The sequence below is a fragment of the Neodiprion virginianus genome, chromosome 2 (assembly GCF_021901495.1).
Source record: "Neodiprion virginianus isolate iyNeoVirg1 chromosome 2, iyNeoVirg1.1, whole genome shotgun sequence".
Classification (NCBI taxonomy): Eukaryota; Metazoa; Arthropoda; class Insecta; order Hymenoptera; family Diprionidae; genus Neodiprion; species Neodiprion virginianus.
In genome coordinates this window covers 36,723,257-36,744,739 of record NC_060878.1, presented here as the reverse complement: position 1 = coordinate 36,744,739, position 21,483 = coordinate 36,723,257, and the positions used below count along the sequence as shown (strand labels likewise).

The window sequence follows — 21,483 nt, the reverse complement described above, 5'->3', positions numbered from 1 at the left end:
TCGCGCTTTTCAGCGCGGCAAAAAATGAATTAGTGGAATGACAGGCGACACCTGTGACATAATTTTCGTAACTTGTCAAATGTCGTCACCATGGATGGTATCCAACCGCGGTTTGTTTGCTTTTATCAATGAAACTTAATGAACTTATTAATGAAAGCATATACAACTTTAACAAAAGGTCTTAATGTTTAAATCTCGCGCGCATAAAATAGGTTGAGCCCTATACGGTGGCTACCGTACGCTCGGTCGTTTGAATTTAATTTTTCCCGCAACTACCGCTTAACCGGAAGACCTCGTTTTCTCGCTGTGAACAATGCCACCTTTCTCGTGACAAATTGTAGTAAATCACAAATGTATTTTGGCAGCGATTCTATACGATTCTAGGTGCGTTGCTGGATCGAATATTCGTCTCCGACTGATTCTTTCTATCTCCGTGGCTCGGATTAACAGTCACACCTGGTGACGAGTAGAGAAAGTTCGGAGAGGGCTTTTATTTGTTGCTTTTTACTTCTCAATCTGTGGAACGGGATCGAACCACACGACGCGTATGTACTGTATTTCGTGTCTGGTGACTCGTGGTCGGCTGACACGTCGCCAGCTTCGCTTCCACACGGCAGAATTGGCGCATGCGCAAAACAGCTCTCGGCGCAAACGTCGCCAGTTACCAAACACACAGTGAATGTAGGCGAGTTGCGTGCAGTTAGCATTTCTACTGAATTAAGAATTATCTGAAACAAACTAACATTGAAAATGTCTGGGAAATCGAAAGCATTTACCAAGGAAGAGGAACTACTTCTCCAAGATTTCTCCAGGAATGTATCTACAAAGTCGTCTGCCCTTTTTTACGGAAATGCTTTCATCGTATCCGCTATTCCCATCTGTAAGTTAAATCTGACAATATACTTACTTGATGCATTTCCAATTAAACTACCATGCGGCAAAGAAGAAACACATTTCTGTTGTACCGTATCGCTCTTTTTGAGGATTCTATATCATATATAAATTTATTTTCGTTATCAATTATCACATTGTAACCTTTTCAACCACGATAAACCAATCCAGATTTACAAAATTTAAGTACACATTTCTGCAAAATACAATATGCGCTGAAATCGCCTTGCGACCAATAATCATAGGATGTTAGATAAATGTCTTCAAACCTCATACAAAAACTTGACAGTTTGGTAAAATCTAAAAAATTCCCCGAGCTACCATGCACTGGGTGTCGGTACAGTTACTTTCTTCATTGAAGCCGCTAATTATGAGACACTGTTGATGAATGCTCTAACACAAAGTGGGGCATTAGACACTTGAAATTATTGAAAGTATGAAAAACAAATCATGTCATTTCATTATTACACAAACTTTGAAAATATCATGTGTAGCGATGAAAAACAAAACTTTCGAGCTTGTATTGCTAAATTCGTAGAAGCTATCTTGTAACTACTTTAAAGGAGAATACATCATTACTTGATTGTTAATTTAAAATTTGATTTAATTACAGGGCTCTTCTGGAGAATTCATCTCATCGATTTATACTCTAGCTTGATCTCCTTCGTCTTGGTGACAATCGCCAGCACGTACCTCGTCGCTCTAGCTTACAAAAATACTAAATTTGTTTTAAAACACAAAGTAAGTCTAAATCCTCCAGCACTAATCTCTCATTACTGAATTGATCTATCCATTTCGTACTACTAAGAATTCCCTTTACTTTATATGACAGATTGCTGTAAAGCGCGAAGATGCAGTCACAAGGGAAATGAACAGGAAACTGGCTGAAGACAAGAAGATGAGCAAGAAGGAGAAGGATGAGAGGTAAGCGTGATTTTGAGCTAGTCCAAACTAAATAGAAAGAATATTTATAATCATCTATCTGAAATTATCTATCAAACAGCATTGTAAATGCACTTTTGTCAAAAAATTGAAATCATCAACTATGAATTTTTAACCCATATTATAAACACATCGTAATATTTTTTCTACAGGATATTATGGAAGAAAAACGAAGTGGCTGATTACGAGGCAACAACGTTTTCCATATTCTACAACAACGCGATTTTCCTAGCGCTAGTTATTCTCTTATCATTCTACATTTTAAGGACATTCTCCCCAGCTGCAAACTACACCATTTCCATTGGTACAGCCAGTGGGCTTCTCGCCCTACTTTCCACTGGCACACCGTTGTCATAAAATTAATGGAGATTATTCATAATTAAATATTAAAACAAGACTTTTCAAATATCCAGTAAGTTCTGTTTCTAATCTGAATGAATGAGCAAAATGTAATAAAGGAATTCGTATTTATAATAAATTATATGCATTTTTATTATCGTCGTACCTTTTTCACCATAGTACAATTCTAACTCCATTTATGAAAAATATAATAACGAATGACGTCGGATTTTCTCAGTAACTCACGATACAGTACTGCTAAAAAAATAAAGAACTTAAAAAAATACTTTGATAAGTAACAGATGGCACCAATTCCTCGTGTAGGTGATCTGACTGCTAATAACAAGGATAATAAAGCAACAATGAAATGTACGAAACTTCTTGAATAGGTCACAGTACTTTATAAAGTACGTAATACTGATTCCTAACAACTTGAAACAGCAAAACGTCATATCTAGAATATACTCTTATTGTACTTCAACAGCTGCTGTTTGAGTAGCATGCAAGTGAATGCATAAACTGCTCAAATATAAATATAAAATAAATGATAAAAGATCGCAATCTTCAATCTTTGGACCACTTCTTGTACCTACTAACTTAATTACGTTCACCTGTCTGACCCTTCTCTTTATCCGTTCCAGGAAAATCATTTGATGCCATTCTTTTTACTGTAAGGACAAATATCTTTGTTCAAACACTCGATACATTTTGGTCTTAATGGGTTACAGATCGTTTGACCAAACACGACTAGAGTGCGGTTTATGTCAAACCATTCCTCTTTCGGAAGCCATGATTCTAACTGGGCTCTCGTCTCTTCTGGTATTTTTGTTGGATTCTGTACCCAGCCAAGCCGATTAGACAAACGATGCACATGCGTGTCTACAACAATTCCACAAACTTTACCCCATGCTAATTGCATGCAGAGATGACCCACTTTGGGCCCAACACCAGGAAGTTTGCACAAATCATCAATAGTCCTTGGTATATCTCCTGCGTACTCTGCCAGCAAAATGTCTACTGTCTTCTTTATATATAGCACCTTTCGCTGAAACGATAAGACAAATGATAAGTAGCAGTAGTATTAGTTTCATCAAACGGAAGTTCCAAGTATTAGGTAATTTAGTTCCGTTATCTCATGTACCTTCCAGAGACCAACTGGACGTATTAATTTTCCTAATATTTCATCAGGTGTCCGTTTAATATTAGCCGGTGTACAACCGTGATCTCTGAGTCTATTCATCGCTGCATGAGTTATTTCTTGCTTGGTTTGGCTGCTCAGCATCGTACCAATCAGAGTTTGGAACCTGAGAGTAGCATTTGGCTGAGGGCCGTCGTGGCGTTCTATTTCGTCACCAGGAGCAGTGATATTTTTCCGCATTTCCTGAATGTTTGCTAAAATAACACGCCAATCTTTCGGTTCCCATCCGCCGCTGGTTGACGTTTTTTTACTTTCTGTTGTTGGGGATATTTTCATTTTTTTCCCGTGCAAATTTTCGTATTCGACCTTAATCGGAGGCCGCTTTTTTACCGCGGCTTTTACCATTTCTGCTCCTTTTACACCGTCTGGTGAACGTTCGGACGTTGGATTTAATATTTCACCGACTTTCTTTTTCATCGCCCTAGTGTACCTAGGCGACGCTAAGATGTTTAATTTCGAATTCACGCTCATTTTTAGTCTTGTTATTAAAATTGAGGTTATGACGGCGTTTTAAATATTACCGTTGACGCTCGCACGCCCATTTGGAATGCTCGTATATTTGAGCGACGGTGATTTGAGTAATGGATACAAGGGCCTGAGGGCCATTCAAATATTTCACATGTTATATAGAACGGGGGGGGGGGGGGGGGCAATCAATGATATGGCTACAAACCTTTGTTGAATTACAAGGTCCGGGGAGGGCCTAGGGAGGGATGGTAAGATACCGGTAAAACAAGGGACGAATTATTGAAACTGTACCGCATTTTGGACAATTACTTTTTTACCTGGAATAATTTGATAAAGGACTTGGAGTTTTTTTGTTCTAATACAAAGGAATGAGCTCAGCACAGTACAGTCGATCCTATATTTATAAAAATATACCGTATATAACATGCACGCCCATTGCATCAGTTTCTTGATTTGTACCATTTGTACACCATATTTTAAACCGACTCATGCTAATCTGAATACACGTCACGGTATAATTTTCAGGTTGGCAGTAAATTTTAATTACCTGATATATCATGCAACAAAAAGAAGTGTTAGAAAACTTTGCCACGCATCTCGTAAATCTAGCTTTTTTCAAAGATAAGCACAAGTAACACAAGAAGTGGAAGAAAAAAATTATAGAACAAGAAAACAATGTTCTTAAATATTCAAATATCTTAAACAAAACTTTTCAACACTTTTCACAACTCGACTCAAAGCCTTACTTTGCACCATTCTTCTTAGCGTAAGGACAAATGTTTTTGTTTAAACACTCTGAGCATTTTGGTCTTAAAGGGAGACAGGTTTCTTGACCGAATCCTACTAAAATGTAGTTCACTTCTACCCATTTGTCTTTAGGGAGCCATGATTCTAGCTGAACTCTAGTTTCTTCTGGTATTTTTGTTGGTTTACGCACCCAGCCAAGACGGTTGGATATACGATGCACATGTGTGTCTACTCCAATGCCGGAAACTTCACCCCATGCAATTTGCATGCAGAGATGACCCATTTTGGGCCCAACACCGGGAAGTTTGCATAAATCCTCTATCGTCTTTGGAATATCCCCAGCATACTGTGCCAGCAGGATGTCCGTTGTTTTTTTTATATATTCCACTTTTCGCTGAAATATTGAAACAAGGTCAATATCATTTTGTGAAAACCTTTTATTGGTATAAAGATCAGCACGAAGCCATACGGTAAATCTCGGCTAGAGTAATATCGAAAGGTCTACTTGTTGCATTGGTGTCTCCAAATTATTGAATTTTTATACAGAGTTTTTTTAAAGGCTGTGGGATACATTGGGGAAATGAAAAGATGGAGTATGATTTGCTTGCGTACCTTCCAAAAACTAACTGGATAAATTAGTTTTCCCAATATTTCATTGTCTGTGAGTTTGATGTTTGCAGGTGTACAGCCGTGGCTCTTGAGTTTCTCCATTGCTGCATGAGTTACTTGATCCTTGGTTTGGCTGCTGAGCATGAGTGCGATCAAAATCTGAAACCTCGCATCAGAGGCAGTAGCATTTGGATCGCTGCATTTGTGGCATCCCATTTCATCCACGGGAGCAGTACTATGTTTACGCATCTCATAAATATTTGTTAGGATAGATTGCCAGTGTTCTGGTTCCCATTCATCATTAATCGGAGGTTTTGCCCTCTTTGTTTTTGGTAATTTTTTCGGTTTTGCCTCAGGTGGATTCTCGTACTCTACCTTAATCGGTGGCCGCTTCTTAGAGCCAGCTTTCGCAGGTTCTGATTTTTTCACATTATAGGGGAAATATTCTGACACGTTTGTTGTCTGGTTGAATATTTCACCAATCTTTTTTTTCATCGACCTAGTGTACCTAGGTGAAGCTAAATTAGCGAGCTTTAACTTGTTGTTCATTTTGTAATTTCTTTTCGTATAGCTTAAGCTTATTTTCTGGGGTAACCAACTAAAATCTCAAATTATTTTGACACACAGGAGACGCCAAACTATCTACGCTGCAATTGGATCATCATTGAAAACAACAAAGGTAAATCTAATAGCCCATTTACGTCAAATATTCTCTATGAAAAATTCACAGCAATCGCAGATTAATAACAATACGATGATGGAAAGCCTGATCGATTTAGAAATTTTTCAGTCTCATCTCATGACACAATTCCTCACATATAAAAATTTAATTTGCAAGTTGCTAATATCGAATCGTGTTTACACTTTCAAGTTTCGCCGAAACACAACTGAAGCTTCCCTTGATCTATTTCTGACGCATGTTCTAGAGATTCGAATACGTCGGGAAAATTCATAGACCAACTAAACATGCTAGAAGTCCTCACGTAGTCGAGTAATTCTAGGGATCAATTCTATTTCACTTTTCACTATCCAAGCATTATGATTGGATGACTCAAATTTGCAAACTAACCAGAATGTTTGCATGGCGGGAAACGTGAAAAATGAAATTACGGAATCGATTTCCCTGAAGCATTGACTGAAGATACACAAAGACTGATAACCCTGGGTTAATTTTTGTGACAGTTTGCTGGGTTTGGCCGGGCTTGGATATATTACATTGACGTATCATTAACCAAGCTACTAACCACGCCGGTAAAAGAAGTTCTTCATAACCAACATTTATCGCGTGCAAGATGTTCCAAACATACCCTCGTCACCGTGAAATTGAAAAATTGAAAAAATCCCGTACATGAAATATCTACGCCGAAATTATACAACGGAAATGTAAATGTCAATCAAATACATGAACGTGTATCGTTTATATTTACATGAATATATCAAATCTTTTACAGGCGCCAATAGCATCACTAGGATACTCAATTTATTTTTTCAGAGTTTTTTAAGTAGTAACTTTGAGCTGCAAATATTTTGGAAGAATTTTGAAATACTTGATTTTTAATTCCAATTGTTTGAAAAATGTTCCAACAAACTAATTCAATTTAGAATTTTGGAAAATCTCGAAAAACTTGACTTCCAGAAGCTTAGATGGGCAAATACATGATATTGGAAACGGCTCAAGCCGCGACGGGTAATTAACTATAGCCCAAAATTCGCAAAGAAATTAAAACTATTTAATTCAGTCAACAGCAAATCGATCGCGTTGCTCAACTCGCTGTACCCAGTAAACCAAAGCGAATTGAAATGAATTGTGTCAGTCAAAAATGAAATAAAAACAAATTTAATAGAATCAACAGACCTGTGTGCCAATTCTTTTGAGTTCCAATTGTTTTGTTTTAATTCCGTTTTTAACATGCTCATTTCGTGTTGGTTTACTGGGTAAACACTTTTGGAGTTTTAGAATTTCAGCGAGGCTCTCGTGAGCACATTGTCAGCCGCTACAGCAGGCTCAATGAAACTCATCCACAGTCGTGACATACAATGTATGCATTTCCACAATGGATGCCAACGCTGACTAAAGATGAACCTATATTTTCCTCGCCGCTCTCTACAAGTACGTAGATCTATTCCACCTCTCACGAATATGCTTTTATTCCATACTCCAGCAAGCCAATTTCTCACTCATTCTCTATCAAGTTCAACTCCTTTTATTTTCCAAATTCTAATTACTCTGGAAGTAGCGATTCCAACATTCATTAAATCTCAGAATCAAGTTTCTACGAATAACAATTTCACACTCAACAGTGATTGATATCAAATTAAACTAGTTTTGGCCATCGATACTAATTCTTTTTTCGCCCGTCCATTCCTTGCATAGAGAAATAGAGAGTAGTAGTCACGTGTAATGACGCGTAGACGCCGGTCTGTCTAGTCGAAGGTCTAGTTCAAGCCGTGAGTTCGACAGCCGTTTCTCGGAACTAGTTCACTACCCATAAAACGCAAATCGATTGACGAATGTATTGAATTATTTGTTTATAAATTTATAAATACGACAGGATAAAAGTCATTTTAACATAGAAAGTACAGACATTTATAGGCAAGCCAGTACGTATTTGAATGTAGTAGTAAAGTACAATGGACGCTATAGGTTTATGGCTCTGTCGCAGGGCCGAAGGGGAGATAATTATCCGAAATGGCTAGCTGCTAATCGCACCCCTGCTGGTGTCGAAATCAAGAGCACTGCGCGGCGGGGAGTCTCTTTACGTGACCGGAAACATATACAAATTAAACGTTCTTCGGGGAAGGTCAATTATTTTTTATGATAGTAAAACCTTGAGGTTTCTGGTGACGACTTTTCAGCTGGGCCCATCTCCCGCTGCGCTGCAGTGTGTCACCACCCACCGTGTACGGCTCTCGTGATTGCCAATTAGCCATTTCGGACAATTTTCCGATCATCGGGCCCTGCGGCAGAGCCATATAACGTATTATATCTAGCGTCCATTGTACTTGCCTTGTCTATGATGTCTGTCTCGTGTACACAAAGCCATAGTTTTATAGTATACCTCAGCCGTATTCGATTACTTTTGTACGGAGGCCAGAATCCGTTATTTTTGGAACGATTTCCGCATTGGAATAAAACATGCTTAATTCGGCAACCTAAAGAAACGGGATCCATAATTGTGCTAATCGTTCCGTTTCTATTCTTTTTCAGTTGTCGGGCAAGCGAAGGTGTAAACATTCTTCCACTATACCATCTTCTAAATCTTCGTTGAATGCTACCAGTAATTTTTCTGCAGATTCTCTTATTTCCTTAATTTATAATATCTTCAGCCGTTCTAGAAAACTGAATTTTTCATGAAGCTCTGCATATACCAACTGCGCCATTACAATTCTGCACTGAGACTATCATCTATTACGTTAAATGTATTTATCCGAAAGTCATCTCGCCCACTTTCAATACTTGGGCTTTCATCTATTCTGAGTTTTCTTTTCTTAATCCGCTTATTCTCTGTTTCATATTCTTGAACAGTTGATGTAGCCTTTACCGTCTCTTCAAAGTGGTCGAATCTATCGGCCCTATAGGTAAATTCGGCGCTGAGTATGAGTTATGTATTAAACATGTCTACATAAATTACATAAGGTACAGCATATAGGAATAACTATACATCTTCATCCTTTGATTAATTTTTTCGACTATTTCTCCTATCGTTTGTATCAAGAAAAGGTTTTTAACGCTGTTAACAGTTAACCAGGTGTATGTTTATGGTGCATGCATCTATTTAGATAACATTATTTTTGTGTATCTGATGGAGTTGGATTAAAATTGCTGAATTTGGCTAAAATGAATTTGCATAGTTGAAAAGTATACGGCGTCCTTACGGGGTCATATAAGGATTTCAGTCTGTTCCTGTTCGTCATTCCATAGGAAAATAATATTTAATTCTGCATTATTTGGGTACACGCGGTAAGTCATTCGGTTTTTGACGCCTTTACGTACCGACAGCTTGCCGGCTTCAGTTGCGCGTGCAGGGAAGAGCGCAGATGGCGTTACTTGACGATAAATTAATCTCGTTCATTTTCGATTACAAAAATTCTCACAAAGCTATCAGTATTTATATACCTTCAGTTAACGCAAATGAAAAATTCCGAAAATTTTGATAGTGTTATTCGGAACTAAAACATATTATTATATTTTTATTTTACGCAAAATATTTATAGAGGAGTGGGGGGGGCATACCTGGCCCTCTAGCGGCAGAGTTAGAAAGTTAACCAATCTAGTAAAAGGCCGGGCGGACGTCTACGGTTGATCAGTTTACGAACGTCCCTGCAGTTGTGTAGACGCGTCGCTCGTAAAAGCTCGTAGTAGTTTTCGACAGTCTTCGCGGTCTTGATCGCCATCTTTGACATAACGGGGTGAGGTTGGTTTTGTGCGTACGAGTCCACTGTTAAAGCAAAGAATTTATTACGTACAAATGAAGATGGTAGACAAAATAGAAATGAGTCTGGATGACATTATCAAGCAGAACAAAGGTGGAAGAACCCGGGGCAGCGGACGTCGTGGACGCGGAACAGCTTCGCCGAGACGTGGTATCCGAGGTGCGTCGCGAGCCGGCGGTGGAGTGATGCGCGGCCGAAGCCGAGGAGGAATTGGCCGCTCAGCCGTTCCATACACCCGGGTAATTATTAATTTTCCATGCTCATACTCAGATCATTCCAGATATCCCAAGTTTTTCATAAATTTATATCCGAGACGAAGTTGCTTTTTTCTACAAACACTCATCGGGCATCATTCGCCTGTGTGTATCAATGCATGTATGACCGCTAATTTCGGAACTGCACACATGCGGTTGTGTTCTTATTGCGGATATTATATCACGTCAATTTGTTTTATTTCTTTTTTGAATCTCACTTTTCCATACTTCATTCATCGTTTCCAAAATTACAATTACGTTATTAAAAACAAAATTAGGAACTGCAAAATGCAGGAACGCTACACTCCCAATACCAAAAAATTCTAAATTGCGCCATTTTAATGAGGGCGCCTGATTAAACGTGGTATCAATAAAATTTTCATGTTTGACCTTTTCAGCTAGAAAATGCGTTTCACTTTTTGATAGTTCTCCCACGGTGTAACTTTCTTGTATTACTTCATTGGCATAATTCCATCGTTTGTGAATAATACGAATAAAATAATCTTGATACTGCAGTGTCTATACTGGTTTCCAATTTGTTTTTGGGTAGTCTAAAAAGAAGCATACATTAATGGTTTTTTTTTTTGTAAAATTCTACAAATATTTCATTCATGGTCAAACATGAACAATCTATTATATATGTTTAAAATGCAAATAGTTTACTTTAACCAGTTATTTTACAGATGGTTGTAGTTTGACCTCGTTCACTTGTGTGCTTCTAATCTTCTTTTAATTTTTTTCTTTCTCTTATAAGATACCACTATTATCCACAATATATTTTTGTTTACATCAAAAAGAAATCCATAAGATGAGTTGATAAATGCTACTACGATGAATTTGTCAGTCGGAATGTTTTCACCCAGTTGAATAAACATCACGATTACATAGTTTTCTGTTTTTTGTGTTAGAAAATATACGAGTAATTGTAAAGAACAAGTAAAGTAAATGATATTCATAAGCTTCAATAAGTATGTATGTTCAACTGTTAAATTACATGTATGAACTTGTTCTGTTTAACCTGATAACACACAGAAACACACAAGTCTCGTGAAGGTCTATTTAGAATGAATTGAATATATTCGAACTTTATTTAATTTAAGACTATTGAACCTCTCGTTCATCATAATGAGATTGAATTGTTTGTTAATTTTAGGGAGATGTGAACAGTGCTTGGAAACATGACATGTTTGATGGAGTGAAGAAAGTTGGACGAGGTGCAGTTGGTGGTACAGGCACAACCAAACTACTTGTTTCGAATTTAGATTTTGGGGTGTCCGATTCAGATATTCAGGTAAAATATTAATGCAATGTATATCTAATATTTTCCAGTCTGTTCAACAACTTTTAGTTTCTTATCAAGAACATGTCTCTAATTTTATAGATGGTGATATTCATTAAAACCTAATTCTAATACTTAATTTGGGAGTTCAAGTTTTCTGAAAATTCAAATAACTTTTAAGTAGATCTCTAGTTGAAAACATGTAAACGAAATTTTTTGACAGTACTTTAATAATTAATTGAATTTTTTTTCATCTTAAATGACAACTAGGAATTATTCAGTGAGTTTGGCCCATTGAAATCAGCTGCTGTACACTATGACAGATCTGGTCGATCGCTTGGCTCAGCAGATGTTATATTTGAAAGAAGAGCAGATGCCATTAAAGCAATGAAACAGTACAATGGCGTGCCTCTTGATGGTAAGTTTTTTTTTCCTTTTAATATTTCAAGTTCAATTACTATACAGTCAAAATATTGTGCGATTTTCACTAATGCAAAAGTAATAGTGGAGGATAAATTCTTTGTAGTAAAGTATTAATACAGTTTTTATGACACATGCATGAAAAATTCGCATTTTGAGGACTGTTTTCAAACTGTAGAATGGTACTTTACACTGCTGACTTCAGAACTGCAGTATAAAAAATTTTCATGTTGCACTGTAAAAAATATCGTATGGAGCTCGAGTGTAAATTGCTACTCGGTCCATCTAACGTTTGTGGCACGTCATACTTTCGGTATGTCGACGACCATCGAATCGTCTGTGCTGATAACATCTGTCTTACCAAACAACACTCAGTTCACGCCCATGCTACGCAAAATAACTACTTAATACTGACTATTCGGTCAACAGGTCGAGAGATGAATATTCAAGTAGCAACTTCAGAACTTCCAGTAACCTCATCTATCCGAGGAAGTAGACTCAGTGGTGGTAGCTTCGTACAAAGAGCCCAACCGCGCTTCAGAGGAGCTCGTGGAGCTAGTTCCAACCGAGGTAATTTACTGTTTACTTGTTACTCGTCTACCAATTATCTCAAAGTAGTTGATGCATTAGAATTTAAGTTTCCCAGAAGAGCCCGTAATGTTAGTGTAGCAAATATTTTTTATATCATTAATACTTACCCACTTGCGAGTTTATTACGTCTAATTGGATGGATGTTTGTTTTCATTAGGTCGTGGAACCGGTGGTCGACGTGGTGGAACTAGAGGAGGTGGACGGACGCCAGCCAAAACTCCAACTGCAGAAGAGTTGGATGCAGAATTAGAAGCATACGTTAAGGAAGTGAAGTAACATAAGATAGCATAAAATTCTACTACATATATCTTCTTTCTCATTTAACGGTTCTTTTATTAATTGAAGAACGTAACAATCTCTTATTTCCAAATAAGTTAATAATCATGAAATTAATACGTGAGAGTAAAGAAAAAGATTTTTTTTTGATTGTCTCGGAATGAGTATTTTTTAATTATGTTTGACGTTCTACTACTCATAGAGTTTAGATACCTAATAACAACTCAAATGCAATATGAAAAAGCTGCAGAGTAAAATCGTACCGTGATTTTTGGCATCTGAGGTAAAAAAAATGTCCATCAGACATGGGAAAGAATACAAAGTTGTGACATAATATAAAGGCTGTATGAATTTTGTATGTAATACCGTGCGTGTGTGATCATAAACTGAAAAATACACTCAAATTCTCCTTCAAAAGTTGTTATTTATCAAAGTACGTCATGTGCTTATAGCCCTTAATAAATATAAGTTGAAGGCAACACTGTAAAAATAACTTTAGCCTTATGTAAGTGGCGTTCGTATTATCATCATCCTCTTTAATAATAATCAAATTACGCAGATTTTAAGTGTAGCACATTTACAATAAAGTGGGTAATTGTTATAGAAACGTCTTAACAGTGTCGATAACGATATTATACAATACACACAACATTATAACGTTTAAAATGCTTGTAATCATTTGTAATTGTATCCAAGATGATGATGAGTTTTTTTCACCATAGTGAACTATTGTCGTTATCAAATAATGACATATGCAAGATTTTGAGAAGAAAAAAATATGAGGGGAAAAAACCACCGCAAATAATTGAGCTGCGATGTGTTAAGGCTGTGAACATATAATTCAGTCAGGTCATCAGTAACTAATTTCTTTCTCAATAATGGCCTGATATTACTGGGTGTCGACGTGTATCTCCAATACACTCCTTTGACTCTCATAATGCAAGACTGATCAACGAAAGACTCTAAAGTCGATTTAAATAAATAGAAAAAAAAAAAAAATACAACTCATGCCTCGTTGTTTATTCAACATCATCCCCGTCTCATACCGTGTAGCATTACAAAGAGTAATAGCTAATCCTGAATTTATAAGTGACAAATGCATCTGTCGATGAACAATTTTTTTGTCAAGAAAGCTAAACACGTCATTGGTATTTTTCCGTCAATTTTGGTGCATTGTGAATATCTGTATAAAAAATTGCGTTAGTGCTACTTAACTGACGTGTATTTGGAACAGAAGTATTACGATATAAATTATGCTAACGATTCAAGCACATTTTATTCCATTGTTCAAATTTTGAAGCACAATTAGAATTACCAAGCTATGTTATATATTTTCACAAAGTCTACTTGTGACATTGAAATCGCTTTTACACACAGTGGCTTCATTCAAGCAAATAATTTCAAGCACAAACAATCCGTATTGATTTCACTGAATTTGATCAAGAAATGCATCAATCTATCTTGGAACTATGGAGAACTTCTTGACCAACACTTTATCTATCGAAAATATTAATTTTTCATCAAATTTTTCCATCTCAATACTTGCGTACAAATATATTCCTCAAAACGGTTCCAATCTTTTTTAGATTACTTGCTTCACTTTTTGGAAAATCATAATTTTTTCATAAAGACATTTTTACTACAAATCACATGATTAATTACTACGCTTCAATAAAGTTTTCTCTTTTAAGAATGAAATAAATTTAACAGTTATATGATATACACAATAATAAATTTTTGCAATTGATAGAAAAACGAAAAAAAGGGTACATAATTTTGTATACAAAATTGCCTAATAGAGGACTGATCTGTTCGATGACGATGCACATGTATATGTGTAACATAAACTTTGGAATCACGTGATAATATGTAATAGGTAAGATTCTGAAGATACAAGCTTATATCTAATTTAAATAATCTAGAACATCATATCATACTATGTTAGATTCTGTACATATTGTATGTAAAAATATTTCTTAGCCCAAAGATCGTACATATATGAACGACCAGATGGTATTGCCTAAATTATTTTTGCACTTGTAGATAATTATGTCGTACAATTGAACAGAAGTTTAGCATTTCCTCACTTAGACTCTCAGCCAGAGTTTATATTTTCATTTTATCTCTTATGGATATTTAAATTCTTTCTAATTACTTAATAACAAGGTCAGTCATCTCTATGTAATAAATTTTTAATAATATGAAGTTACTGTGTACAATGTATAAGACATCTTATCCACGCCAGAGTTTTAAATGATCAAAAACAGGGGGTTCAATTATTATTACTATTCTTTCATAACCGTTTGAGTGTTCTTTTTTTATCTTTTAAGATTTTTTTCTTTTCCGCAGCAAGTTTTTTATCCCCGGCGTGCTTTTTGGGTAGAGGGCCACCCGCGTTGGTGGAAGCGGAACTTTCGAGACCAGCCTTGGCTCCTTTTCCACCACCCTGTTTTGGAAAAATTCATGAATTATATAGATCACTGATGTGTTTAATAATACAAAAGTGACTTAATTTGGTTTTTGTTAAGTATGAAAATAGTTTTGTAAATAATGACTACATGCTATCTTCAAAGTCGATTTGAAGATTAACTTATCCCTTCACAATGCATCATGGAACCGACGCTATTTTGGTTTAGAAATTTTAGAATATTTTTTCCATATTCTTGTGAAATAAAATCAAAGTTTTTGATGCTGGAAATGGAAAAAAATTGATTGACTTTACAGGCATATTCAAAGAAAAATTAATGAAATAAAATCTTAAAATCAAGAGCTAACTTACATTCAAGCAAGACTTATATTTGAAACAATACAATACATCTATTTTAAAGATAAAATGATGCCAGTAAGGGAGGTTGATCAACTGATTCGATAACAGACAAATTCTAATTTTGGTAAATCTTCAATTTCGAGATTAATATTGCAATGACTTTTACACTAATGCTAAAACAATACTGGCTGAAACGGTGAAGATAACTTACCTGTGCATGGATTTCGGTCATCATTTTAGCTCGTTCCGAATAATCATCATATCTTTCTAAAAGTAATTTACCTGCCTCTTCATTCAAAGCTGATTCAGCATTGGGGACTATCAGTAGACATTTTACTGTCTGAAAATGAATCCATCCAAATTTACGTGTTAGGTCAAGTTTTGACTCACTGCTAAGTAAGACTCTATTTTGTTAGTGTGTAATGCTATGGAGTCACAATCTTCAACAATTTATCGTGACCTCAAAAGTACGATAGTTTGCTCATTATATTGAGTGTGCAATATTGCACAAATTCATGATGCAAACATTTTTGGAAACAAAACCTTTCGTAAGTACAACAAAACATAATTATCAATTTTGTATATAAAATTAAACTTGATCTCACTAAATCTATAAAGAAGTCAATGATTGATCCATTTATCACTACTAGAACATATGATGTAAAATGGTATTCTTGAGTTAAAAGTTAGTACACATTTCTGATTACAGTGTACTTTTTTTCAGTTTGAAATTTGCAGTCTGAGACATATTTCGAGACATAGATCTTGAGATATTTGTTAATATGATAAATTTTCCTCAGAATCACTAGAGAAGACAATCAAAATTATTCTAAAATTACATATATTGTGTACTTTCATACCAGCAATATGTGCTGTATTCCGAGATCTGATTTCCAATCCTTCTTCAAAGTGTTAACGCATATTTCTCCATTTTTAGCGACGTTGGGATGAAAAATTTTTGTTAAAAAAAATGCTTTCGGCGGTCCCTGTGGAAAATCTTTTCCCAAAGCAAGTTTTACTCTGAAGAAACCACCAGCATAAGGAGTACCGGCTGTAATACAAAAATATGAATATCTGTAATATTTACTCGACAAGTACATATTAGACCACATTCTTTGAGTTCCAACCGTTAATTTCAATATGTCACAAATAATGTATTATTCTAACGAAACTGTTACAAAAGGGAATGGTAATTTGATGTTCGACTAAATTTCTGCTCTGCAGAATGTATGTTATAAAACTATTATAACATGTGAAAAACGAAGTATGTACCTGTAAAACACTTCGATTCATGTATACCTATGGATGCATTTAGGTGAATGTTTCTGAAGTATTGGTATATCGAAGAAAAATTTCTCAATAATACTAATCAATTATGGAAATCTAATAATCTTTTCATTTATAATCATACGAAGCTGTGTACCTATTAGACATTGCCACTTACATAAAGATACAGTTAAGGTGAAAGCAGTGTAGAAAGGTAGAGACAGAAGACCATGTTACGCCAAAACCACAAAATCTACCGTAATGAACAGAACAACGAAAAATTTCTCACGTATCATTTACCGTAAGGATTGAGGTCAATGTTATTGGGAATTAGGTTAAAAATATTCGAGATTGTGAGTAAAATCCAACTCACCTGGCCCCTCAATGACAGCCTGAATGTCTGTAACATCTTCTTCATTTATAATGACTCTGATCCCTTCTGGAGGTTGAGTGGAAAGATCGCTCATCTCCTTGACTACACGGCGTATTATTTGTGGTGAAAGATTCTCAACGTTTGATATCTGAAACGAATGCCGAGAGTTCGACAGAAATTGTAATTAAAAAAAGCCATTCCACCTGATCTCGGATCTGGGCAGTAGTAACGAAATGTAAACAATCAAGTCGTTTCCAACATATTTAATTTGGCTACTCGGTTGGAAATTAATTTTCTGTTGGTACTCACCGAACTCATCGTAGCCATATCAGTAAAATTTTTACGGAAATTCGCAAGTGGAACTTCGGAACACCAGCAATTAACCAGTATTACCAGAATGAAACGTCTAACGTCACAACATCAGCACCATTAGTACGGCATCGCCTGCATAACCAACATTTTGAATTCTCGACCAATCCAGTGCCCGGTAACATGTATTGCCGTCGTGTATATAATCGCTACACGGATTCCATCCAATTACAGACTTCTGCAGACCTGCCGCCACCTTTGAGCGACGTGATAATGAACAGATATACTGCATCGCAGCCATTTCTCAGCAGGTAACCCGTATATCCACATCCGTTACATCGTTAACTGAAATAATTTAAGTCAACGGTTATATCCAAGGAATGGGCGGAACTGCCGCAACACTACCGCAAACGGCCCTTAATTAACCCGGGATCCTGCGTAGACGCACATGCTCCTTACGAGGATAATTAGAAATAAGAATAAGAAGTGTAATAAATAAATAATACATATTGAATCAATTATTCGCTTAACCCCTTTTTATACTTGATTTCTAGGATATTAATCATTAAACAACTCGGTGACGTAAGTATATTGATGAAAATAGAAAACTTGATCGCTATTCGAAGTATATTACCCGTAATTAATTCATACTTGTTAATAAACAATATATACCGTTACGCCATTGGTTGGGTCTGTTAAAATCAACCAATTACATTGTACGTACTACATCGGTATGTTTCAAAAGCGAGGGTAGGTCTGTTAAAGCGATTATAGGTTGACGAATTGAAAAAAAGTGAAAACTCATATGAAACGTCTAAATTATTAGAGAAATTACAGGAAAATTGAGTGACGAAATATAAAACTTACTGTATGAATGTAAAGATTTCTTTGACTCCGGTGTATTAATGAAGAGTTAACTTCCGTTTAGATCACACGCAACACACACATATTTGTTTGCCGCACAAATACTCCTGTTATTTGATTTACGTTCGTGAACTGTTCAAACCCTGCAAATAATATTAGAAACGTAAAATAACATGCCAGATACGCCAGCCGCCGAAAAGGTGAGTTTATCACAGTTTTGATACTCTCTAAGGAAATGCTTGTATGCGTAGGATTTTATTTATTCTTTCAAGCGAAAAGTACCTGCAGATAATTAATGTACTGTTGCGCGTATATGCTTTGTGGGGTAGCCTCCACAAAAAATCAATCAAGAGCAATTCTAGAACCATGTATACCTCACGTATGTAATTCTAGTTACGAACCGTGAATGCATGAAAATGTTTTTAGGACAAACAAATGAAACAACTGAAGCGACGCATGGAGTGTTGGCGAGAGGTTATTCTACCCTTGAATTCAATACTCCTCTGGGAACAGTCCTGGCATCCAGGTCTCATTCTTGGTCTCACAACTTCTACTTTTCTGTAAGCTTACAAACCTTATATGAACAATGTGTTCATTTTAAAAATCTCTCAGTAAGTAGGAACAAGTTTAATTGAATAATGATGTTTTCTCATTACGTCAGCACTTTGCATCTGCAAATTTCATCTGTCAGTTTACTTCTGTTCTGCAATAAGAATTTATTCATTGTCAAACTGCTTCCAAATCGCCGATCATTGCTTCGATGTTTTCACAGAAAATTTTGCAGGCTATTTTAACTTAACAGAATAGTTAATATCATTTATCTCTTGTTTTTAAATCCACTTACTTCCTGAAGTTGAATTAATTCGGTTAAATATAAATGTGCAAGAAGTTAGAAAACCACTGATTGTCTCGCTATTAAGAGGTTGAATTTTAGTATTACAATTGTTCAAACGAAAGTGAGCAAACTTCACATCACCTTCGTGTGGGATCATTGTACACTCGTGAACCTAAAAATTCGAAAACTTCATTTAATAAGTTTAATTTTTAAACCAGCGTGATTAAATTGTAAAACATAAACTTGAATAAGAAAAATTTTAAATACAATTTTTTTTTATAACTTGTTTAAGGTTGATGTGGTTCATGGAGCCTGCCATACTTACAGTCATTTCTGTAGGTCTATTAATAATGGCATTGAGCGATTATCTGGGACCAATATTGATTTCGACATTTTGCTCCACAAATAGTTGGACAGGACAAAAAGAACGTAAACTAGATGAAATCTGCCAAAGATTATCTCATGCTATAACTCAGTTGCAAAGTATATGGAGAACAGCATTATGGGCACGTACTAATCATGCCAACATGGTATGTAAAACGAATTACTTCGACACTACAAAGTCACATATGCTTGAAGTAGCATAATATCTTTATTGTTCTTCACAGTACTATGGAGTAATAACAGCTGTACTGCTTGGATTTGCATTGATTGGAAACACAGTCAACAATTTGTTCCTGATGTATGTCATAGGTATGTATCATTTCACTTATTATACATCTATTTGTTACTTGAAAGAGTTATATTCTATCGTCTATCTTCGATATCTACACAAAAGTCTTTCATGTATTTCCAAAATACGAGAAGATTAACATTTCACATAATTCCGTTTATGTATCTAATTGTCTCGTGTGTTTTCTAAATTTCTAGTAAACAGTCTCCTTCTTCTACCAGGCCTCAGACATAACGGAAGGATGCAAAAACCTATTAAACTTATATGCAGCTATCTGACGCGTCCCAAGATGTCTTAATTAGTTTTTCTCTATGTCTGATTAGGCAGCGTTATGCATTTGTTGTTCACATAACACAGATTGACATACTTATGTTCCCAATCGCAATTTATTTGCTTGCACTTATTTAAGCCGACTCATGCCACTTTAAATGCTCATTCAATATTTGACTGATATTATATTTATTCTTTACATTTCATTGATAAACGGCACAAGCGATACTGTAATACTTGAACATGTATTAACCAAACTGTGAACCAATATAAATTATTATCTGACTTGTACCTAATTGGCAATGTACGAATTGGGGAATATTTTATGCTATCACATATAGTCGCTACTATCGTTACGTAACGTAACGTTTATACTGCAATCACTTGAGGAATGATGTACTATGTGTATAGTACTTCTAGAAAAAAAAGTAAACAAACATCATCTCTCAACTGTTTCAAGTTTGGAAACTAGTTAATTTTAACCCTGAGTTGCCAAAATGACGTTGACCTATAACTCTTCTACCGATGTACGTAATTAACCTGATGTGGATGTTAAACGACGTATCTCACAGTGTACAGCCCAGACAAATATTTTTAGGGTTCAAAATTATATTATTGCCAGATTTTTCCATTACGATATCATTATTTAGTAAGTGGGATAGTAGTGCTGGTAGTTCATGGTCACAATTTTCAGCACAAATTTTTTTTTAAACCATTTCCTAACATGCAACCCCTTCAGTGTTCTGCTGTATACAAAGATTATTTTCTTTACTTGAGAGATTATTGACAATGATTGTCACAATAAAATTCAATCCCCATGCTTGAATCAAACAATTCTATTGTCCTTGAGTATTATTATTATTATAGTTATAACAATTATTATTGCGACAATTACTTAGAGATTTAACCAAGTTGGAGGTATGATATACGAAGTTCATGCGTAAGAATATAGTCATCTAACAATAAGCCGTGTTTATATGTCGAAAATAAAAATAGATTACGTGCATAATAATTAATGTGTTAGTGTTAGCGAAATGTATGTAAACGCGAATAAGCTATCAACTTTTTTTTTTACATTATTCACCAATTTAGTGTTGTGCTGTGAATTTTTGTATTTCCAATATATGAGTATTCTCGCTGTTTGCATTTTATGGTATGACGTATCTGTAAAAGACTTCACTTTTCTTAAATCTTAATAAACTGTAACACTACCATATCTTTCGTCACCAATTTTATCGCTCCAAGTCTCTGAATTTAAAAATTACAATAACAGTTCAAATCATTAGACAGCACCTTTATAAATTGCTGTATATTAAAGTGCAACGACTCATCAAAATTGTTATCCGTCTGGCGAAGTCAGACAACTTGAAAAATGTACTGATTTCGATACATTCTTTGTTTCTTCAACCAGATGCTACAATGAAAGTTACTTACTTGATTCATTCTTACCTTTGGTGTGCAGTTGTTTTTAATAAGATGTTCTGTTACTGAGAACCGTTTACGTTCTTCACTTTCATATTCGAGACTTTTTAATGTTGCAATTTTTTTGTCAGTAACACCGTCTGTCACAATCACATTTTAGGTAAGTACTAATAGCTAGCAGTAAATTGTTAATTTCAAAGCGTGCAAAGATGGACTCAAATGTTACGTACTTGGCTTATTTCGTGTGCTTCTAATG

At 35.5% G+C, this 21,483-nt stretch overlaps 6 protein-coding genes across 6 annotated transcripts; 3 read left to right on the top strand and 3 right to left on the bottom strand.

Moving 5' to 3' along the window:
- The first annotated feature begins 584 nt into the window (after nucleotides 1–584).
- Nucleotides 585–2,311, top strand: LOC124298182 (translocon-associated protein subunit gamma). The gene is made up of 4 exons (XM_046749857.1): nucleotides 585–880; nucleotides 1,505–1,632; nucleotides 1,724–1,815; nucleotides 1,986–2,311. Exons 1-4 carry the CDS (start codon nucleotides 751–753, stop codon nucleotides 2,188–2,190), a joined length of 555 nt encoding a protein of 184 aa, XP_046605813.1. The 5' UTR covers nucleotides 585–750; the 3' UTR covers nucleotides 2,191–2,311.
- Nucleotides 2,072–4,285, bottom strand: LOC124298177 (endonuclease III-like protein 1). Its single transcript, XM_046749853.1, has 2 exons — nucleotides 3,314–4,285; nucleotides 2,072–3,217 (listed from the first exon to the last, which is right to left on the bottom strand). Exons 1-2 carry the CDS (start codon nucleotides 3,839–3,841, stop codon nucleotides 2,819–2,821), a joined length of 927 nt encoding a protein of 308 aa, XP_046605809.1. The 5' UTR covers nucleotides 3,842–4,285; the 3' UTR covers nucleotides 2,072–2,818.
- A 148-nt stretch (nucleotides 4,286–4,433) lies between these two features.
- LOC124298176 (endonuclease III-like protein 1) lies at nucleotides 4,434–6,208 on the bottom strand. The gene is made up of 2 exons (XM_046749852.1): nucleotides 5,198–6,208; nucleotides 4,434–4,979 (listed from the first exon to the last, which is right to left on the bottom strand). The coding sequence occupies exons 1-2, from the start codon at nucleotides 5,741–5,743 to the stop codon at nucleotides 4,581–4,583; spliced, it is 945 nt and encodes a 314-aa protein (XP_046605808.1). The 5' UTR covers nucleotides 5,744–6,208; the 3' UTR covers nucleotides 4,434–4,580.
- Nucleotides 6,209–9,496: 3,288 nt separating this feature from the next.
- On the top strand, nucleotides 9,497–12,865 carry LOC124298178 (THO complex subunit 4). Its single transcript, XM_046749854.1, has 5 exons — nucleotides 9,497–9,867; nucleotides 11,036–11,173; nucleotides 11,432–11,579; nucleotides 12,011–12,151; nucleotides 12,330–12,865. The coding sequence occupies exons 1-5, from the start codon at nucleotides 9,664–9,666 to the stop codon at nucleotides 12,446–12,448; spliced, it is 750 nt and encodes a 249-aa protein (XP_046605810.1). The 5' UTR covers nucleotides 9,497–9,663; the 3' UTR covers nucleotides 12,449–12,865.
- Nucleotides 12,604–17,362, bottom strand: LOC124298180 (ubiquitin-conjugating enzyme E2 S). The gene is made up of 5 exons (XM_046749855.1): nucleotides 17,164–17,362; nucleotides 16,855–17,002; nucleotides 16,076–16,266; nucleotides 15,427–15,555; nucleotides 12,604–14,894 (listed from the first exon to the last, which is right to left on the bottom strand). The coding sequence occupies exons 1-5, from the start codon at nucleotides 17,179–17,181 to the stop codon at nucleotides 14,742–14,744; spliced, it is 639 nt and encodes a 212-aa protein (XP_046605811.1). The 5' UTR covers nucleotides 17,182–17,362; the 3' UTR covers nucleotides 12,604–14,741.
- Nucleotides 17,363–17,944: 582 nt separating this feature from the next.
- On the top strand, nucleotides 17,945–21,021 carry LOC124298181 (ADP-ribosylation factor-like protein 6-interacting protein 1). Its single transcript, XM_046749856.1, has 5 exons — nucleotides 17,945–18,227; nucleotides 18,454–18,587; nucleotides 19,155–19,392; nucleotides 19,471–19,555; nucleotides 19,733–21,021. Exons 1-5 carry the CDS (start codon nucleotides 18,201–18,203, stop codon nucleotides 19,831–19,833), a joined length of 585 nt encoding a protein of 194 aa, XP_046605812.1. The 5' UTR covers nucleotides 17,945–18,200; the 3' UTR covers nucleotides 19,834–21,021.
- The last annotated feature ends 462 nt before the right edge of the window (nucleotides 21,022–21,483 follow it).